At 37.9% G+C, this 21,125-nt stretch overlaps 1 protein-coding gene across 4 annotated transcripts in view; it reads left to right on the forward strand.

Annotated features, from left to right (window-relative positions):
* The window catches only part of ATP2B1 (ATPase plasma membrane Ca2+ transporting 1), a 136,537-nt gene that overhangs the window by 44,070 nt on the left and 71,342 nt on the right, over positions 1 to 21,125 (forward strand). For all 4 annotated transcript variants that reach the window (XM_066368653.1, XM_066368656.1, XM_066368654.1 and 1 more), the window contains exon 2: positions 20,412 to 20,834. In XM_066368653.1, the coding sequence (XP_066224750.1) occupies positions 20,627 to 20,834 (208 nt within the window). In that variant the 5' untranslated portion in view covers positions 20,412 to 20,626. The remainder of the gene's footprint in view (positions 1 to 20,411; positions 20,835 to 21,125) is intronic.

Genomic DNA, 21,125 nt, shown 5'->3' on the forward strand with positions numbered 1-21,125 from the left:
ACTTGCAGGCTCTGAAACCCAGTTCATTGAATAGTCGACTATTTGGGTCAGACTCATTATCCAAGCTCATGAGATTAATGTAAGAATCAGAATGTCAATATATTAATTTACATGGAAAATACAAAACTGCCTTGGGAAACAGACTCTCAAGTCCTGGCTAGCACATTCTCTTCCCCATGGATTTGCCACATGGGAAACCACATTATAATTAGAAGGTTGCTTAGTGAGTATGTAGGCAGAACAAGTGGTATAATATGTTTGGAATGTGTAATAGAGTCAGGCTTTTCTTAACCTTTCAAAGACCAGTTACCTCATCTGGCAGTTGGGGGTAATAATGGTACCTTGTTCGCAGGGTGTTGGGAGTATTTGTTAGAATGACCTGTGTAGAGTGTATGGTAAATTGCTCAGCACAGTACCTGGCACAGGTATTCTAGTCTGGTAACTACTGTCAGTATTATAATTTCTCATGGTTAGAATACAGCTACTACTAGAACCTCACTATGGCTTGGAAAACTTTCTACCCCTAAACACTGCGTGAATGAGAAAAATCCGATTTTCCCCCATTCTACTTGTCCTTTGCCTGTGCTTTCATGGCTGACCAGCTTATTTTTGACTGTTAAATGCTTTTCTTTTTTTTAAGTTCTCCATCAAGCCTGTGTCAGATCTTGAGTCCTTGGTGTCATTTTGATCTTTTTAGGATGCTCATTTGGATGCTCTACTGAATCAATTATAGTAGGTTGAACCATATGAAATTGCTGATATTGTACTGGTTTTCATCTACAAGCATAGCACTGTCATATGGTTTAATCTAATATACCGATTTAAATTTTTAATTCCTCCCAGATGGTCTCAACATTTTATTTTATGAGAGGCAAAGTCTGTTGAGTTCAAGCCTGTCCTTTTAAATGCAAAGGGCTGTACCATTATACTTTTTCCCCTGTGATTAGGTTCTGAGAAGGTTCTATTCTGGTATGTATGTCTGTTTATGTCTTTCCTGTAGTACAGCGATTTTCAACTGGTGTGCTCCAAGAATTTGAAAAGCATGCCCAACTAGTCAGGGGCATTGACCTGTTTCCCCTTCGACTGTCAAATAAAAAAAAAAATGACGACAGCCTATACAACAGTAGCCATCCAGTGTGAATGGATCATAATTACACCCACTTTTGGCAAAAAATATATATTTTTGGTGTGCACAGAATTTTAGTAATTAGTTTATGTGTGCCATGAGATGAAAAAGGTTAAAAATTGCTGCTGTAGTGTGTCTTTTTTTCTCTTTGTTTTACAGTTAGTCTCTTATTTACTCAGGCCAGCATTGGACATATTAATGATTACATATACTTCCTTAATTGATGATTTGCATGGTGCAATATTTTTGTTAAGATTATTAAACCAGGCCCTGGCCAGTTGCCTCAGAGGTAGAGCGTCGCCCAGCATTTGGATGTCCCGGGTTCAATTTCTGGTCAGGGCACACAGGAGAAGTGCCCATCTGCCTCTCTATCCCTCCCCCTCTCGCTTCTCTTTCTTTCTCTCTTCTCCTCTCCTCCTGCAGCCATGGCTCTATTAGAGCGAGTTGGCCCCTCATTAAAAAATTAAAAAAAAAAAAAAAGATTATTAAACCAATGTTTGTTGCTCAGTATACATTTTGGGTATGCTATCCTAGATCCTCAGCATGAACTTTAAAATGTTCACAGTTTTAGTGAGGATATTATGGGTCAGTATCAGAGTTGACAATCCTTTCATTACACTAGAATTTCAGTGTTATTGTGATAGGTCAAGGTCAGAATGCCTAACAACTGAAGAGAAATACTTGTTATAATTTGTACAAATAACACCCTAAGCATTTAGGAAAGAAGAAAATCTGTAGGTTACTCTGACAGATTAGATCTTCTTCCCACATTTTTTTTTTTTTTTTTTTTTTTGGTTCTTGTCTATATATGGTATGTGAATTCTGTGTGGTTATAATCATTGGATAGATTATATTTCTGTGTTTTTGCCCTACAAATTGTGTCACAGAATTTTGCAGGTTGGTCTTTAGTTTTCTTAATCATTATTTGTAAGTCTCTACTGTTTCTCAACAGTTAATCACCTAATTTTAATGGTGGGGCCTTTTTCTCCCCCTGGGATGTCACTCTTGTTTTGTTTTTTTTTTTTAAAGCAGACCAATCTAGTTTATAGATCAGCTGTTAACAAAATTCTGAATGTATGATAAAGTCTTCTTGCTTTTTTTATTCTTAAATACTATTTTATGTGTCATGTATAAGGATATCATATTCAAATATTAACTTAAAAGTTGTTTATTTAAAATATATGTATTATGAGCCTTGCAGGCTAACTTATTATATAATGTATGTTGAATATGACAGTTTGCTGGAAACTAATTAAAAAATGTTACTGCTAATTATAACAAATAAATGACTGGTTTATTGAGTGCTTACTTTTAAGTGCCAGGTACTAAGATATTGGGATGATATTAAGATATTCCATATATTAATTTATTTAAACCTCTCAGAAATTAGGAGGTAAATGGCATTATCCCCATTTTACAAACGAGGAAGCTGAAACACTGTAAGGTCACTCAGCTAGGATGGCAGAGTGCTGGAGTGAAATCTAAGAAGTTAGGGACTTGCCATCATCACAGTTCAGTTCAGTGGGGAGCGGGGCATCTCCGCGAGTGCTGCAAGAACCTCTGCTTCTCTGGACTTGATGATCTCTTTTGCTGGCACTTAGCAGGCCCTTTCTAAAGGACCACTGTTTGTCTTCAGTGCATTACCACATGTTCTCCAGTTCAGTTCAGTTTCCCTGTATTGTGTAGTTTCTGTGGGCAAGTGCTGTTGCTCTCATGGTCACTTGGAGATAGAGAAATGAGCAAGACCACCCTACCCTCAGAACTTATAGTTTATTCACGAAGAGAGCTAGGTACTCATGTAATGTGATAGTAGTGGCTCAAACAAGACTATAGAAGCCCAGAAAAATAGACTAATTTTATGTCATGGGTTCAGAATACAAGGGGTATTGTCACTGTTCCTTTAATGAGAGGTTAGTAGAAAGAATATAGGCCAACTTTCATTAGAGAAAACAACATGAGGACACTTATTAAAATTTGAAAGTTGTCAAAAGAAAAAGGAGGTGAGGAGTCTTAAGAGCAACGCTGAAACAAATGAGTGAGAGGGATGCCAATTTGGTACAGGACATTCAGGTTGACACTGTCTCCTACTGAAGACCTCTGCAGAGGACAGATCTTACAGGCTAGATGCCGCCCAGTGTCTGCCACTATCTTGAAAGTAATCCTTTCTTAGCACCTTCCTGGTTCCTTCATTTTACTTTTCTGCGGTTGCTGCAAAAAAATTTAACATGTTGTCTTTCTCAAAAGATAATGCAAGTCTCTCATTAGTTTTATAAGATGATTTAAATCATCTGTAGTTCTTTAAATTAACAAAGAATTGAGAAGTCAAGAGCTTTTGAAAACTTCTTGTATTCTTTCTTGAAGTACTAAACTAACCTAAAGTGGTTTGGTTTGGTTTCGTATGGTTTTAACGTGTACCCGTTCATTTCCACGTTTTTGTTAGGGTAGTTTGATGATTTTAAATGCATTAAGCTTTTACAATTTAAACTTTATTCTTACCTATTTTTATTCTAGTAAACAGTTGAACAGTCTGTTAACCTCTGTAAGAGCTAGAAAAGAACACTATTATAGAAGCTACTACCCTCAGGAAACTTAAGTTGTATTTGAGGAGAAAACACAAACATTTTTTTTAGCTTTTATTTCATTTTTAGGAAAAGGGGGGGGGGGGGGCGAGGAGCAGGAAGCATCAACTCCCATATGTACCTTGACCAAGCAAGCCGAGGGTTTCGAACCAGCAACCTCAGCTTTTCAGGTTGACACTTTATCCCCTGCACCGCCACAGGTCAGGCCACAAATTTTTAAGAAAGCTTCCAGAGGTACAAATAGATCTATTTCCTGGGCTACTTCCTTATTTTCAGTCCCTTCCCACCTATGCCCCCCTCTGCTTTAATATAGATATTTCCTAGACAGTGAAGCTTTTCACATACCCATTTATCACTTTATCCTTTGTTCACTAAACCGTTAGTGATGCTTTCTATCATACTTAATTGTATACTTCTCTTTCTCCCTCGGTTAAGCTGTAAACTCCTTGATGAAAGAGCCTTGAACTTAAAACTTATTCACATACATTTGGGACTGATAGGAATTTCAGAGAACAACAACAGGTTTGGGAGGGACACTGTGTAAGTTAGTATTGAGTGAGGGTGCTGTAAGGTATTCCAACGGAGATATCTGTTAACAATTGAAAACATGGGCCTGGAGCTTGATCAAGGCATTAGATATAGGTAACAATGTGGTGTGAGCTGCCAAGAGAGAGGTTGTAGGCACGGGAGCCCCAAGTGATAATCTCATTTAGGGTGTGGAAAGATTTAAAAAGCAAAGGGATGTGAGCTGACAAAGATTGGTTGGAGACCTATGAGAACTAAGTGATATAATAGGTAGAAGGGAGGAATACTGTCAGGTGACCCAAAAGTGTATAGGAGAATGAAGATTGAGAAGCTTGAAATTATTGATCACCACAGAGACACCTCAGGAAAGTGAGGATGAATCCATTTGGCCAAAGATCAAGGTGAGAGTGGATGGTCAGAAAGAAGCATTGAGGATAGACCTTATCAAGAAGTGTAGTTAAGGCCCTGGCCGGTTGGCTCAGCGGTAGAGCGTCGGCCTGGCGTGCGGGGGACCCGGGTTCGATTCCCGGCCAGGGCATATAGGAGAAGCGCCCATTTGCTTCTCCACCCTCCCCCCTCCTTCCTCTCTGTCTCTCTCTTCCCCTCCTGCAGCCAAGGCTCAATTGGAGCAAAGATGGCCCGGGCGCTGGGGATGGCTCCTTGGCCTCTGCCCCAGGCGCTGGAGTGGCTCTGGTCGTGGCAGAGCGATGCCCTGGAGGGGCAGAGCATTGCCCCCTGGTGGGCAGAGCATCGCCCCTGGTGGGCGTGCCAGGTGGATCCCTTTCGGGCACATGCGGGAGTCTGTCTGACTGTCTCTCCCCGTTTCCAGCTTCAGAAAAATACAAAAAAAAAAAAAAAAAGAAGTGTAGTTAAAAAGGAGGGGCGGGTGGATAACTTGTTTGGTTAACAAAATCCAGGAAAAGCTTGTTTTTGGCAGGGTGGAAGGAACAATATTTTACATGGTAGAATGTGTATGAATATTGCTTAAGCAAAGCAAAACAATCATATGAAGTGGTCATGGTAATTTGTAATGGTAATCAAGAAAGTGAGGCCTTCAGGTAAACTTGAGTAGCCTGGGTAAAGACAAGAGTAATTTAGGAAACTTGAAATACAACGATGAACACACGAGTAAGTTCGCAATGTGCTAGTGAGTCGTTTATGACTGAGAAAAATAATTTTCTAATGGAACTAAGAACTTATTTTTAAACATTTTAGTCAAGGTTACTCAGTCAGATGTTGTCTATTCAGGGGTGGCTCATTAAACAGACGGGTATAGTAAGAGGATAAAGGAGCACGTGGGACAGAAGAGCGAACCTGGAGTTGCTGACCGTTGAGACAGTAGCTTTTTTTAGGGAGGCAAGTATAATCAGAAGGGGTCTTGACAACCTTTGAACCTGAAGGTCAAGATTCCATATAAGTGAAGAGAAATAAAGGGACAAAAGAGTATACCAGAGAGGACAGTTTGAAAATAGAACACTTTCAAGGGGTGACTTTTTCAAGTGCAGCTCTACCCTTGAATAGCAGTCACAGAGTACAAATCAAAGTCATGAAACGAAGGTCAGGAACTGTGTGAAACTGGAGGGTTTGAAGAATCATCAACATGATGGGATGGAGTGGTTACGCTTCAACACATCCCTTAATGTCCATATTTTTTGCACTTTGGTGAATCAACTATAACTTGAATTCTTGCCTCAACATTCTCTTAAAGTATAGCTTATCTTATTTTCAGCCACACTCTTTGAATGTGTGGCAAAAGTGAATATTGATTTACTGAGCTGTTAGTAAACACAGCTGGAAATAACAAAAGATGATCAGCTGTCGAACTATCCATAAATAAAGAAAAAAGGAGATAAAGAAGTGGAAAGTGTCTTCTGCTCAAAGTTCTGTATTCACTTGTTTAAATATTGGAATAAATCATCTTTGAAATCTAGAGTTTTTAATTAAGAAAACAAATTATATACAGAATAAATATACAGATACATAGTCTCCCTAAATATTGCCAACTTTATTTTTGTGAGCTCGTTCAGTGACATAATGAGCATCCTGTTTCCTTAAGCATTTTAAGTGTAGGTTCTTGTGAACTGACAGGATAGAAGCTCTTAAGAACTGAGTAGGCTGGTCGAGCAGCTGGTGTGACACTCAAGTGTTCACATTGCCTTCTAGCTTCTGAACAGAAGGGTGAAAAAACAACACTCTTTTAATTTAGAAATCTCTTCTTTGACTATAGCTGACATTCTCAAACCCAGTGAGACTAGAAAATGATAGAACATTTTGTTCTCTAATTTAACTGGAGATATAATATGTTCTTATGTTTATTGGTAAGTTGCACAGGATTATATAAAATTTTCTTGAGTTTTTAAAAGACTTATACTAGGAAACTATAATGATTAGAATGAAAGTTTCTAAAATGCCTAAGTAGAATAGTAAAATAGGAGGAAAACAAAGGGTAGTTTATTTGGGGGGAGAGTGGGAGGTGGGTATCTAAATTATAGTTTGCTATTAAATTTGTTAAAATTTAATACTTCTTGGTGTTTAAAGTCATTTTGTGTACGTTCAAAATGTAACCATATAAGCCTCCATCCACATTTTCTTACTTTAAATGAAGGAAATTATTTGCAATATTTATAAAGGTTCTAAGTACAAAACATTAATATACTTGTTATTAAAAATCAAAACAATTTAAAGTTACATCTCAGAATATAATATGGTCTGCTTTTTTTTCTTTCCTTTTTTTTGTATTTTTCTGAAGTGACAAGTGGGGAGGCAGAGAAACAAACTCCTGCATGCGCCCAACCAGGATCCACCAGTAAGCCCACCAACGGCGATGCTCTGCCCATCTGGGGCATTGCTCCATTGCAGCCGGAGCCATTCTAGTGCCTGAGGCAGAGGCCATGGAGCCATCCTCACTGCCTGGGCCAACTTTGCTCCAATGGAGCCTTGGCTATGGGAGGGGAAGAAAGAGAGAGAGAGAAAGGAGAGGGGGAAAAGTGGAGAAGCAGATGTGTGCTTCTCCTTTGTGCCTTGGCTGGGAATCGAACCCAGAACATCTGCACACCAGGCCAATGCTCTACCACTGAGCCAATTGGCCAGGGCCTAATATGGTCTGCTTTTAATTATTCATGCAGTTTAGGAACGACATAAAGCAAAACTGTAGTGAACTTTAAGATATCTGTGTTTGGGATCATTTACATTAAAATTTTATTACATACTCTACTTAATTATGTACTTTGTTGGTCTAAACAAATAATCTGTGCTGGAAATGACAGTTATCAAAAGCAAGAATAATTGTCCTTCAGCCCTAGGGAGGAGGATGAATCACCAATTTATAGAACCTGTGCTGCTTTGGGCTGACATATTTCTTTATAAACGAAAGGCTACAGGGAATAAGAGCTGGGCCTGGGCCTAGGATAAGGAAACCGGGTGGTTTTATTCACACTTTCACTAAGCCAGACTGCTATAGTGTGGTTTCATCATTTTAATTGAATTGTGAAATTCTAAAATATGAGAGAATCAGAAGAAAATAAACTTTGTAAAGGCACATGCAGATAAATTTTTACTATTATCTGTAAGCTGATTTCATGCTTGCTGACTAAAAACAGATGAAAACAATTATGGTCAGGATTACAGTGCCACCCAGCCCCTCCCCACGACTCCCTTGACAGTTACTTAAAAAGAGGAACAAACACTGGAAAATGAAAACTAGCCATCAGAGATGGCGGTTTGCTGGGACTAAGAATACAGCATCAGAGAAACTAAGGCAACAACATTTCAAGAGTGAGTGAGGGAGTGGTTAGCTGTAGCAAAGGTTGCCTGTAGGGACTAAATGTATCCATTAGGTACAAGAACAAGAGGGGCCAGTGGTCACCTTAAAGACTAGTTTCCGTGCAGCACAGGAGAAGCTGGATTGAACTATGTTGATCTGTGAGTTGCAAATAAAGTAGAAGCAACAAATTTCAAAGGTGATAACTGTCTTAACTGGGTTATTATTTGGTTCTAATTGCTCACTTTATTATGATTGATTGATTTGGTATCCTTTTAATTTAGCATGGATAAGCCTAACAGGTTCTCTCTCAAGTAAATGTATCATTTCCTCCAGGCTTTGTGAAACTCAGCATCTTTACTTTGAATAGCCTTAAGGATCTAGGAGCCTGGTTAAAAACTGTTCTTGTGTAGAGGTTGCTATATCATTCATTTGAAAATCTGGAATATCTTTTAACTTCTACTGTCTAAAGCAGGGGTAGTCAACCTTTTTATACCTACCGCCCACTTTTGCATCTCTGTTAGTACTAAAATTTTCTAACCGCCCACCAGTTCCACAGTAATGGTGATTTATAAAGTAGGGAAATAACTATAAAATTTATAAAGCAGAGTTACAGCAAGTTAAAGCATATAATAATAATTACTTACCAAGTACTTTATGTCGGATTTTCACTATGTTTGGCAGAATAAATCTTTATAAAACAATTTACTATAGTTAAATCTATCTTTTTATTTATACTTTGGTTACTCCGCTACCGCCCACCATGAAAGCTGGAACGCCCACTAGTGGCAGTAGGGACCAGGTTGACTACCACTGGTCTAAAGGGATTTAAAAGGAAGTTAAGTTTATCTATCTTGGCATACCAAGGTGGTTTGAAAATTCCTTGAATGCTGTGGCTTTCTTACTCACTACACACCTAGCATATTAAACAAAGAATTATAAAGTTTGACTTTGCTCTGCTGTTTGGATTGTCATTGTTTACAAATTGTTTTTCAAATTGGTTTTTAGCATAAAGTTCAAAACATTAAACTTATATTCTAGAGCAGGGGTCCCCAAACTACAGCCCGTGGGCCATTTATCCGGCCCCCGCCGCACTTCTGGAAGGGGCACCTCTTTCATTGGTGGTCAGTGAGAGGAGCACACTGACCCATCTCATTAACCAAAAGCAGGCCCATAATTCCCATTAAAATACTGGTCAGTTTGTTGATTTAAATTTACTTGTTCTTTATTTTAAATATTGTATTTGTTTCCATTTTGTTTTTTTATTTTAAAATAAGATATGTGCAGTGTGCATAGGGATTTGTTTATAGTTTTTTTAATAGTCCGGCCCTCCAACGGTCTGAGGGACAGTGAACTGGCCCCTGTGTAAAAAGTTTGGGGACCCCTGTTGTAGAGAGTGCTGGGCATTAAAATTAAATGATGCAAATCCTGCCTTAAGATCACAGTTCTTTGGGGAAAGACAAGTAAACAAATCATTGCAGCTGTGGGATAAAAGCTTTATAATAGAACAGCGATTTTCTTTCTTTCTTTTTAATTGGCTTTATTGGGGACATTGGTTAATAACATTACATAGGTTTCAGGTGTACCATTCCATAGTACATCATCTGTATCCGCACCACAGTGCTTTTCAACTTTCACCTCATGGCATACATAACAAACTAATTACTAAAATTCTGCAGCACACCAAAAATCTGTATTTTTTGTCAGACCAAAGAAAAGGTATAATTTTGATTCATCAGACTAGCTAGCTGTTGTTGTGTTGGCTGTTGTCTTTTTTTATTTGACAATTTAACGGAAAAGAGTTCAGTGCCCCTGACTAAATAGATATTTATGTTTTAAACATTCTTGTGGCACACCGGTTGAAAATTGCTGCAATGGAAAAACAAGTTGGTGCCTCCACTGTTCTACTCATTCCTTACTCTCAGAGATTGGCTGGAGTGGTCATCTCAATTTATTATTGGCAGAACCATGATTTACCCTTTTAAAGTATTGTACTTAGTGTCAGCTTCTGGAAGAGTCTGATAGGTGATAAAAGTAACTTACTGAGGGGAATGGGACTAATTTTAGTCTACACAGACACTGTGATGCTATTCATGATCCTTTGAAACTAATCAGGCATTGTAGACAGTACTTATTTTTCTGTTTGTCTGGAAAGCTAAAATCCTGTTGGGTGAATTTAATCTTATTTATATGTATCATTCTTTACTCACCCGATAAAAATTCTTCTTCTAAACAAGGTTTCTAGTGTTTATGCTTTTGTGTGTGTCTGTGTGTGTGTGTGTGTGTATTTTTCTGAAGCTGGAAACGGGGAGAGACAGTCAGACAGATTCCTGCATGCGCCCAACCGGGATCCACCCGGCACACCCACCAGGGGGCGATGCTCTGCCCCTCCGGGGCGTAGCTCTGTTGCGACCAGAGCCACTCTTGCGCCTGGGGCAGAGGCCAAGGAGCCATCCCCAGCGCCTGGACCATCTTTGCTCCAATGGAGCCTTGGCTGCGGGAGGGGAAGAGAGAGACAGAGAGGAAGGAGGGGGGCGTGGAGAAGCAAATGGGCGCTTCTCCTATGTGCCCTGGCCGGGAATCGAACCCGGGTCCCCCGCACGCCAGGCCGACGCTCTACCGCTGAGCCAACCGGCCAGGGCCTGTTTATGCTTTTTTAATGCAGTATGTATACTTTCTTTAAAGTTCCACTTAAAATGTGAAAGATATAAGTTCAGAGTATTATTAAAATTGAATTATCCCTTGGTTCTTTGGAGTGTTTTAATGAAAAAATTTGAATGTAACAAACTTTGTAAAAGAAAGTCCCAACCATTCATATACACGTAATATTCCATCATCTACTTTTGCCATTAGAGTCAGATATTACACTCCAGTACTCTTATTTAGAGTTTATACATCTTTATCTTTCACTAAAAATTATTTTAATTATTTAAAGATTTAAAAATTACTAGAGGATATGAACCCAGGTATAATGTCTTTTTTATTTGCAGTAGACTAAGAACATTGAAATGTCATAGTATCTCTTGCTAACATGTGGAAATCAAATGCAGATGAGGCATGGTTTTGTCTTTAAATAAATTTTCAATATAGTGAGCCTAAAAAGCCTTCATTGTAGTGATTATGCTCCTCAACCCCCAGGGGGCATTTAAGGTGGTGAGTTTCAGGTTGTACAGACTGTCACTGCTAAGCATCTAGTTGGGCAGGGTGAGCTGGATTTCTTAATTTTTGTGATAGTGCTCGCTGTCAATAAAATTCTAATAGCAGCCACAGTGAAACAGCTATAAAAACCAGTTGGCCTTATCTCACAACCACTTGTCTATAAAGGTAGTTGAATTAATTTTTATGTTGAAAGGAAAAAGAAAGAAACTGATAACATGAAGATTTTCTTGAGTGTTCTTTTTTAAAAGATCACAGTCAAAAACTATTTTTTAGTTTTTGGTCAATCATATGATCCATCTGACAGGGTGTTGGTATCCATTTGAAGTACAATTCCAGTTATTCTCTGATCACAACCGCCTTAGAACCAATACATTATTTTTATCCCATGATTTAAATGTTGGTCTGTTGCTCTTCATTTTAACGATTTTCTGAGTAATGCTTACTTTCTTTAATAATAGGCATCTTTATTCTTTTTTTGAAAGCAGATGATTATGAGTGTTTGGTTTCAATGACTATAAAATAAGCAATTGGATTTGACTTCCAACATCCCTTTAGTGTTAAATTTTGTGATTCTTTCCTTCGTAACCATTTTTGTAACAGAATGATGGCTTTTTAAATTTTGTTTATGTTTAATATTTTATCTTGATTTAGAAACTTTTAAACAATTATTCTGGTAAGTGAAAGAAATAAAGCTGTCCTTAGAGGATTAAAAAAAAACCAGATTTATAATTTGTGTTCCTATGGAATCATCCATGGATTTAAAAATTTGTCAGTACTATTTTTTTTTCAGTTTTACTAAGAAATGTAATAGATATAGTAAATAGAAATTAGACTTAACACTGAAATTATTAATATATCAAATGAAAAAGGCATTTTATTGAGCTGTTTCAGTATATACATCTTGAACTGAATTTTCTTGGCGAAGAATATACAGAATCTGTAAACATAAGAAAATTGAGTAAGATTTGGGTCTGCAACTTTTTGTTTTGAAATTCATTCTGAATTGGGAGTGATTACTAGGGAATCTTTAACTGGTTGACTCAACGGACATTTTAAGAGACTAATGAAAAGATTGGTTTCTAACAAGGAAATTACTTTTGATTTATTACCAGTTTATTAAATTTAGGGTTAAAATTAGTTAATGACTTTCCTAAGCCCAATTAGCAGATCTTCAAATTAGATGGTATATTTCAATCCTATATATAATATAAGAAAGAGTAATTTTTCTTGTCTGGGGTATTTTGTTTCTAGTAATCTTTTTTTTTTAAGATTTTATTCATTTTTATATAGAGAGAGTAGACATAGAGAGCGAGAGAAGAGAGGGAGGAGCAGGAAGCATCAACTCCCATATGTGCCTTGACCAGGCAAGCCCAGGGTTTTGAACCAGCAACCTCAGCATTCTAGGGTGACACTTTATCCACTGTGCCACCACGGGTCAGGCTGTCTCTAGTAATCTTACCTAAAAGCCTAACAGGATCAATGTAGGATGGGATGCTAAACAGGAAGTCAGTTGTGTACATATGTAAAGCATGCTTACTGCATTAGGACCAATGGTGTTACCTTTGAAAATAGAAGTGGATTTTTAGAGAATAAAATCACAAACATTGGTTTTCTTCAGGTATTGAGCACTCTTGCATTCATTCATTTAGTAGCTTGCTTGATCAACTCTAGGGATAGGGAGTTCTGACTAAGGGATTCTGTATTAACCAGAGGTCTTCAGAGAAACAAAACCAATAGGAAATATATACATGTACTAGTGATTTATTCTGAAGAATTGGCTCCAGCAGTTTGAGGAAGTTAGGAAGTCCTAGTATTTGCCTACCATCTGCAGACTCAAGACCCAGAAAAGCCAGTGGTTTAATTCAGTCCAAGGCTGCTGGCCTGAGAACCAGGGAAGCTAATGGGGGTGTAATTGTCACTCTGAGGGCAAGAGATGGATGTGTCAGTTCCAGCCTTCAGGCAGAGAGAGTGGGTGTGAATTCCCCCTTCCTTATTATTCTATTCAGGCCCTCAATGGATTGAATGATGCCCACTTACATTGGAGAGGGCAACCTGCTTTACTTAGTCTGCCTATTCAAAATGCTAGTTTTATATAGAAACATCCTCACAGGCACACTCAGAAAGAATATATAGCCAGATATCTGAGCTCCCCATAATCCAGCCACATTGACATAAAATTACCTGTCACAAACCCATTCCAGTTTTGGATAACTTGTTACAGAATTCTGCCTTATCCAAAATGTACCTCTGTAACTTTCATTCTGTACAACTTTTGCCTTCCAGTACTCCACAGCATGTATCTAGTTACCTTTATATGCTGTAAAATTTCAAATGTTTGAAGATAGCTACCATAAACTATTCCTTCCCTAGACTAAATTCCTTTCAATTCTTCAATGGACTGCTTTCCTGATCCTTCAACATTTTCTTTATTGTTAACTATTTTACAGTATGTATTTCTTGATAATTCAGACCTGACCAATCCAAAGTTTAGTGGGCCTGTTATCTGTAATAGAAATAAAAGTTGGTGTCTTCATTCTTTAGTCTTTTTGATATACAGTCATCATATGCTTTATCTGTAGCAGAGCTTCATTTACATAGGCTATCATCATGATTCTATTTTCCTCTAGGTTTAGAAATATTTCTGTAAACATTCCTCATCTGAAATGGCTTGTGGCAGGGGGTTCCACTAATGGGAGGAGTATTCTGTATAGAATGTATCTGCAAATATTCTTTTTTTTTTTTTAACAGAGACAGAGAGAGAGTCAGAGAGAGGGATAGATAGGGACAGACAGGAATGGAGAGAGAGGAGAAGCATCAATCATTAGTTTTTCGCTGCGACACTTTAGTTGTTCATTGATTGCTTTCTCATATGTGCCTTGACCATGGGGCTACAGCAGACCGAGTAACCCCTTGCTCAAGCCAGCGACCTTGGGTCCAAGCTGGTGAGTTTTGTTCAAACCAGATGAGCCCGTGCTCAAGCTGGCGACCTCGGGGTCTTGAACCTGGGTCCTCCGCATCCCAGTCCGACGCTCTATCCACTGCGCTACCACCTGGTCAGGCTATATGGTAAATTCTTGTCATTACTGCCTGAGACAGCTCTGGGAATAGGAAGGGCAAGCACTTAATCCTGTTAATTAACATTGAGGTAATACATACCGAGCTTTGAGCACAATGAACCTTTGTCTTGAATATATACTGTTCATTTTATATAGGTCATAGCTCTGGGGTTATATTTTTTAGAATTAAACGGAGAAACCATATCTCATACCAATTACATTTAGTCTTTCATTGCCTCCTGTCTTTCTGAATCCTGATCCTGTCATCTGACGTAGTACTGACCTACCTGGCTTCAGGTCATCTACAGCTTGGAGGGATATAACATCTGTTTTTTCAAATCACTAGCAAAAGTTTAGAACGGTCCAGAATTAGGAACCCAATGAAGCATTAAAAACCACCTTCCCCGTTGTTCCTCTTGGTCTAATACTTAGTTATATTAGAATATATTTTCTATCTTACCTGTAGAAATCTTGTTACTATATAATATTACTCATTTTTAGAGCTCCATGTTTCACCTCATAATTTTTAACTGTTTCAATAAATTTTAGTTTTTCTAATACATAATTTTGTTGTTTTACCATTGTTGAGTCTAGGTAAAGTCTATACATCTAGTCAATGATCTGTGAGTCAAGTGACATTGTGAAAGAAGGAATTGAAATTGTATTAATAACAAAGCTGCCTCTTTGAGCTCCACTCATCACTAGGCCTCACAGTCATCCTTTTGTCCTCTTTTGGGGCCTTGCCCATTGTAAAGCTTGTGTGAGTTGTAACCTGCCTTATTCTTCTTTTTGTAAGACTGTAATAACTATTTTTGCCTAAATCTAGTCTTAAATCAACTTTGTCTTTTACTATAATCCCTCAAGATTATAAGCAGTGGGTTGATCAGAGGTATCCTCTAGAGCAGTGGTCCCCAACCTTTATTGGTCCATGTACCGGTTTAATGTCAGAAAATATTTTCACGGACCGGCCTTTAGAGTGGGACGGATAAATGTATCATGTGACCGAGACAAACATCAAGAGTGAGTCTTAGACGGATGTAACAGAAGGAATCTGGTAATTTTTTAAAATAAAACATCGTACAGACTTAAATATAAATAAAACGGAAATAATGTAAGTTATTTATTCTTCCTCTGCAGACCGGTACCAAATGGCCCACGGACTGGTAGCGGTCTGCAGCCCGGGGGTTGGGGACCACTGCTCTAGAGATTCTGGGATAAATTATATAGACCAAGGGGACTATGTGGAGTAAGTACCTGTTGTTTTCTTTAAAAATTCCCCTCTTGTGGGGCCTCGACTTCCACTTAACATTTCTTCCTAAACTTTTCAAATGGAAGATCAGGATCTTTCAGAGGACAAAGAGAAGCAAAATAGATCTTCTGCTTTCTGTTGTATATAAATCACAAATAGTGTGTCTCTTTCTGGTTGTTGTGTTGTAGCTAAGAAGTAACAAGCAAAACTTTTTTGTTGTCCTTAGCATTTTGTCAGTCTACTAGGTGAATGGAATAGTGAAGAATAGGTAGAGAGGAAATAGTGGATCAAAGAGGCTATCGACGATCCAGAAATAGACAACACTCATATATAATTGCTAGGTAATCTATAATTTAAATATTCTCTTTTGGAAAGTGGCTCATTTGTATTTGATGCTTCTTCTCTGGATTTCCCTTTCTTTAAACAATGGAGGAATTGAATGTGATTGGTAGTCATGTAGTTGTTAAGACACTATGGGTTGGCAAGTGATAGAAACTCAACCCCAAAAAGGAATTTATTAACAAATCCTGAAACGATCAGCGATATCAGACCAAGGGGTTTAAGTGAACCAATTCTGACAGCACATTTCTGCCCTTTAATCCTCTGCCCCTCCTTCCCTTACAGAGGCTTTTACATCTCAGATTTAACCTCAATGAGCAGAGGCCTCATTGCCACCTCTTGGCCCTTGAGTCACATCCTCATTCCTGAGCCAGATGTGTCTGCATATTGGAGTGGGTGACTCTGAGAGTTGGGAAAGGCAGATCTCTGAAGAAGTGGGGCTATTGCTGAAAACAAATGGGGGAAAGAATGCTGAGGGGCAAATGACAAACAACTACTTACAATGTCTCTTGAATTCTGATTTTATTATATTGGCATGTTTGGTATTTATTATTTGACTGTTTTTTAACTAATAAAAACATTCATTTCAACCTAATAAATATGAAGACTTAAAGTAGAGACAGTAGTGGAAGGAGCATGGCTGTTGAGTCAAATAGAGATTCAGATGCTATCTCTTACATATTAGCTCCTTTATGTATCCTTACTGTTGAGAAATTTAAGGGCACTCAATAAATAACACCCTTTTCTCCTGCTTGAAATCTGTCAGGAGAAAAGACAAAGATTGGCATGTTGAAATAAAAATATTAGTTTTATTACTGATATAAGCTTAATGAATGACTTCGATTTGGTGTAACAACAGTGGGGCTCTAATATTGAACCCAAAACTAAACAGTGATTCACCCCCACCACAGGCACATTGAACAATAGGTTTTTTTAACCTAACAGTCTGCCCCTAATAACTCAGACCAGAATGTGTGAGCCCTGCAGATACCTGGCTCCCAAAGGAAGGCCGAGAGATGTAGAAGTTACATGTATCTGGTTGCTCCTGGAAAATCCCCTATCAGGCAGTTCACTTCACCTCAGTGGTAATTGGTTGAGTCAGAGGCCAGAAGATGTTGAAGAAAATTTCTCTCTGTGGAAACCAGAGGAATGATGACATATATGTCCCTGACACACATTTATGAATCTTAATTATTTTATCTCTAAATAAATAACAGTTTAGGGTTGGTATGACATTAAGATGTCTACAAATTTTGGGTGTGAAAACTCAGGGAGATTATCAAATAACCACCCTCTCTAATTTTTGAAATTGGGTTATTATAATATTTGATGTGTGAGTAGGAGGAAACCCATTTTGCCTAGGGGATGAGTAAAATTGGTAATAATTGGCAAGAATGTGAGTTTATGAAGTGGGAGGAAGCTGGCAATGAAAGAAAATGTCTTACAGAATTTGTAACTATCCTATGCTTGAAAAGTAAATCCAAAGCAGGCTGTATTTTTCTTCACCAGCCATCCTCAACCAGCTGGTATGTTTTAAGTATTTATTGATTGTGGGAGGAGGAAGGGGAGAAGCCCACTTAATTGTGCATTCATTGGTTGCCTCCTGTATGTGCCCTGACCAGGGATTGAACCGCAACTTTGGCATATGGGGATGATCCTCCAACCAACTGAGCTACCTGGCCAGGGTCTAAATTCAAAGTTTTTAGCCTAGTCTCCAGTCCAGTAGTCCTCACAGTATGCTTCCTGGACCAGTAGTATCAGTATCACCTGAGAATTTATTAGAACAGCAAAATTATGGACCCCGCTCTAATCCTGTTGAAATAAACTTTGGAGGGTACAACCCAGCAATCTGTATTTTAACAAGCTCTCTAGAGATAACATGAGAAACCATGGTAGAGATGCTGTGAGATACCATGATTTGCAGGCATCCCCATAAGAGCTAAAAATTAATTGCAATTGTCAATAATATTTTCTAGTTTCTAATCAATAAGTATTTATTAAACAGGGGCGTGAGGTTGACTAGGTTAAAATAGGCTTAGATTTGAATGCCAAGCAGGCATGAGCAATAGGACTGCCTTTTCACCCTATGGGTTTAGATACAGTGGCATGATGCCTACTTAAAAAACTAAATGTAGCAACATGCAAAAGGAATTGGATGTAAGTGCTATTAAAATAAGCTGGGGGTTACTGATTTTAATTTGTTTAGGGGGACAGAAGAGGTTTTTCAAAGAAAGGAGCAACCCAACTCAGTAACTGACTGAAGCTGGGGTAGATGGAATCAAAGATGATTTAAAATCTCAACTCCAGGTAATTAGGATAATGGTGATTGAGCGAGGGAGCTCTCTAATGTGAGAATAAGGTTGAATCCATTGTTGGAAATGTTAACTTGGAAGTGATTGTTTAAAGCAATGTTTTTCAACCGCTGGTCTGCAGACCACTGCTGGTCTGCCACAAATTTCATACCACTGTTAGTTAACTGTTTCGTGGACTGGCACCAGCCTGTCTGTACACCAGTGGTTGAAAAACACTGGTTTAAAGAACATAGATGGAGAAAGAGAAGTTGAGAGCTCCTCTTTAGTATAGAGGAGGAGCAGAACTTGAAAGTGTTTTGAAGATGATTGAACTAATTCTTCCATTCTTTCCTCAAATACTAATTAAATATCTGCTGGGTAAAGTTCTCGGTTCTCAGGATATAGTAATAGTCAAACCCCTGCCTTTGGAATTAAGACTGAAGAGGGAAGAAGACAAAAAAAAAAGAGAAAAAAAACCCTAAAAAATATCAATAAATGAAGAAGGTAATTTCAGATAATACTAAAGGTCAGCAAAGTAAGTAGAGTAACAGAGTCAATAAAGAGTGACTAAGAAGTTGAGAATTTCTTTAGATACCTGCTCAAAGAAAGACCAGAGATAGTGACATGTGACAAAAATCATGGTGGGAGATAATTTTAGAAAGCCGTAAGATGGTTGCGTCACAGGGTGGCCAAGGAGACTTGCAGGAAAGCAGATGGGTTTGTCTTGCTTTTTCCCTTTCAGGGACTACTCTATATGGAATATTTGGAGAATGAGGTCTGTGGAACATGGGCTTAGAGACATCCAGCCCATCCATTTCAGGCATTTGTTAGTTGTGCAGAAACTCCTCATTTCTTTGTGGTTTACTCTTCTTAAAAGACTAATAAGTCATAATACCTGGTAGGATTAAATTGTGATGATTAAATGAGAGAATACATTTAAAAATTTTTTTATTGATTGATTGATATTTGAGGGGTTGGGGAGAAACATTTGATTCGTTGTGCCACTTATTTATGCATTTGTTGGTTGATTCTTGTATGTGCCTTGATTGGGGGTTGAATCCACACTGTGGCATATTGGGACAACACTCTTAACGCAGTGGTAGTCAACCTGGTCCCTACCGCCCATTAGTGGGCGTTCCAGCTTTCACGGTGGGCGGTAGCGGAGCAACCAAAGTATAAATAAAAAGATAGATTTAACTATAGTAAGTTGTTTTATAAAGACTTATTCTGCCAAACATAGCAAAAATCCGACATAAAGTACTTGGTAAGTAATTATTATTATATGCTTTAACTTGCTGTAACTCTGCTTTATAAATTTTATAAAGTAAAGTTACTTCCCTACTTTATAAATCACCATTACTATGGAACCGATGGGCAGTTAGAAAATTTTACTATTAACAGAGATATAAAAGTGGTGGTAGGTTAAAAAGTTTGACTACCCCTGCTCTAACCAATTACAAATATTAATCGACTTATGACCTATGCAACTTACGACCACTCGACTTTACGATTATAATTGCTAGCCGCAACTGCTCCACGTCTGGCAGCGCAAGCATTGCCCAGCTAGGCGTACGACAGTGTGGACCAGCTTCCGGCAGCACTACCATCTCCACGTGCACCATTTCAACTGTTATCCCAGACTCAATACAGCAATTTGTGTTTTGTGTCTTGGATATTTTTCATCAAACCCCTTCCAAGATGTCTACCAAGAGGAAATTGTCTTTGCAAATATTTATATTAAACCAGTTGTACTGGTAATGCAGTGTTTTACTTAAACCTAACAAATGTAAAAAGAAGAAACAAAATGGTGTAAAAATGATACAAATGACATAAAATGAACAAAGAAAATTATGATATATAACAATAATGAAAGAAAATTATGATAAAATATGACTTAAAGATTTTTATAACATCATTTCACAGTACTGTACATATAGCCTACTCAACTTACGACCAAATCGTGTTACGGCCGGTCTCTCGGAACCAATCGTGGTCGTAAGTCGAGCAGTAGCTGTAGAAAGAATGGATTTAAAGCAACTAGAATAGCTTGGAACATAAGTATTTAATGATAAGTGTTAATGAGAGTAATACTGAATGGGACACAAAATCCAGTCATGTGAAATGCAGTTTTGTTTAGTGACGTGATATACAATTTTATTTAGAAGTTATACTTTGATCTTTTATCAAAGCATTTTAAAGGCATGAGATTACAGTTTAAAATATTTTAAAAATTAAGTGATGTGCTTTGATTAGCTTACCTGACAGCATCTGCTCTCATGCACATTATCCTAAGATGGGTTTTAATAACTTATATTTTCTTTTTGCAGATATGTACATCTCATGATTGGTGTGAAGAAACTAGTCATGGGCCAAAGGTCAAGACACTCCTCTGGGAAATGCTGATGCTGCTTTACAAAGTCATACAATGAGTGTTTGGTTTAAGAAAGATTTCCATATTTAAAAGATTTTCATCTTGGAAATATATCAAGTGAAAATTTGAATATTTTGGGAAACATTTTCCTTCTAGAAAATTACACTTGTAATGGGCGACATGGCAAACAACTCCATGTCATATGGTGGAGTAAAAAACTCTTTGAAGGAAGCGAACCATGATGGAGACTTTGGAATTACGCTTGCAGAACTGCGGGCTCTCATGGAGCTCAGGTCTACTGATGCATTACGAAAAATACAGGAAAGCTATGGAGACGTCTATGGAATTTGCAGCAGGTTGAAAACGTCTCCCAATGAAGGTGAGTTTTATTACATTTGGTTTTAGTTCTTTGTGCAAAGAGCACTGTATACTTGGCTGATAAATGAACATGCTTATAAGTCTTAGCTATTTGTGTCATTCTGCCATAATTTTAGGGACATTAAAGGTGGGTAACTATAGTATTAGATTGGTGTAGTTAAAGTAATTTTAGGTCAAGAAAAATAATGTTGCAAATTAACATATATTTTTGGTTAATGGGGGGAGTATTTTGTACTGTTGTACATGTTATTTCTGCTTATTTATGATAACAAGAGTGTCTTTCCTTTCTAGC

Source organism: Saccopteryx leptura, chromosome 2, assembly GCF_036850995.1.
Source record: "Saccopteryx leptura isolate mSacLep1 chromosome 2, mSacLep1_pri_phased_curated, whole genome shotgun sequence".
Taxonomy (NCBI): Eukaryota; Metazoa; Chordata; class Mammalia; order Chiroptera; family Emballonuridae; genus Saccopteryx; species Saccopteryx leptura.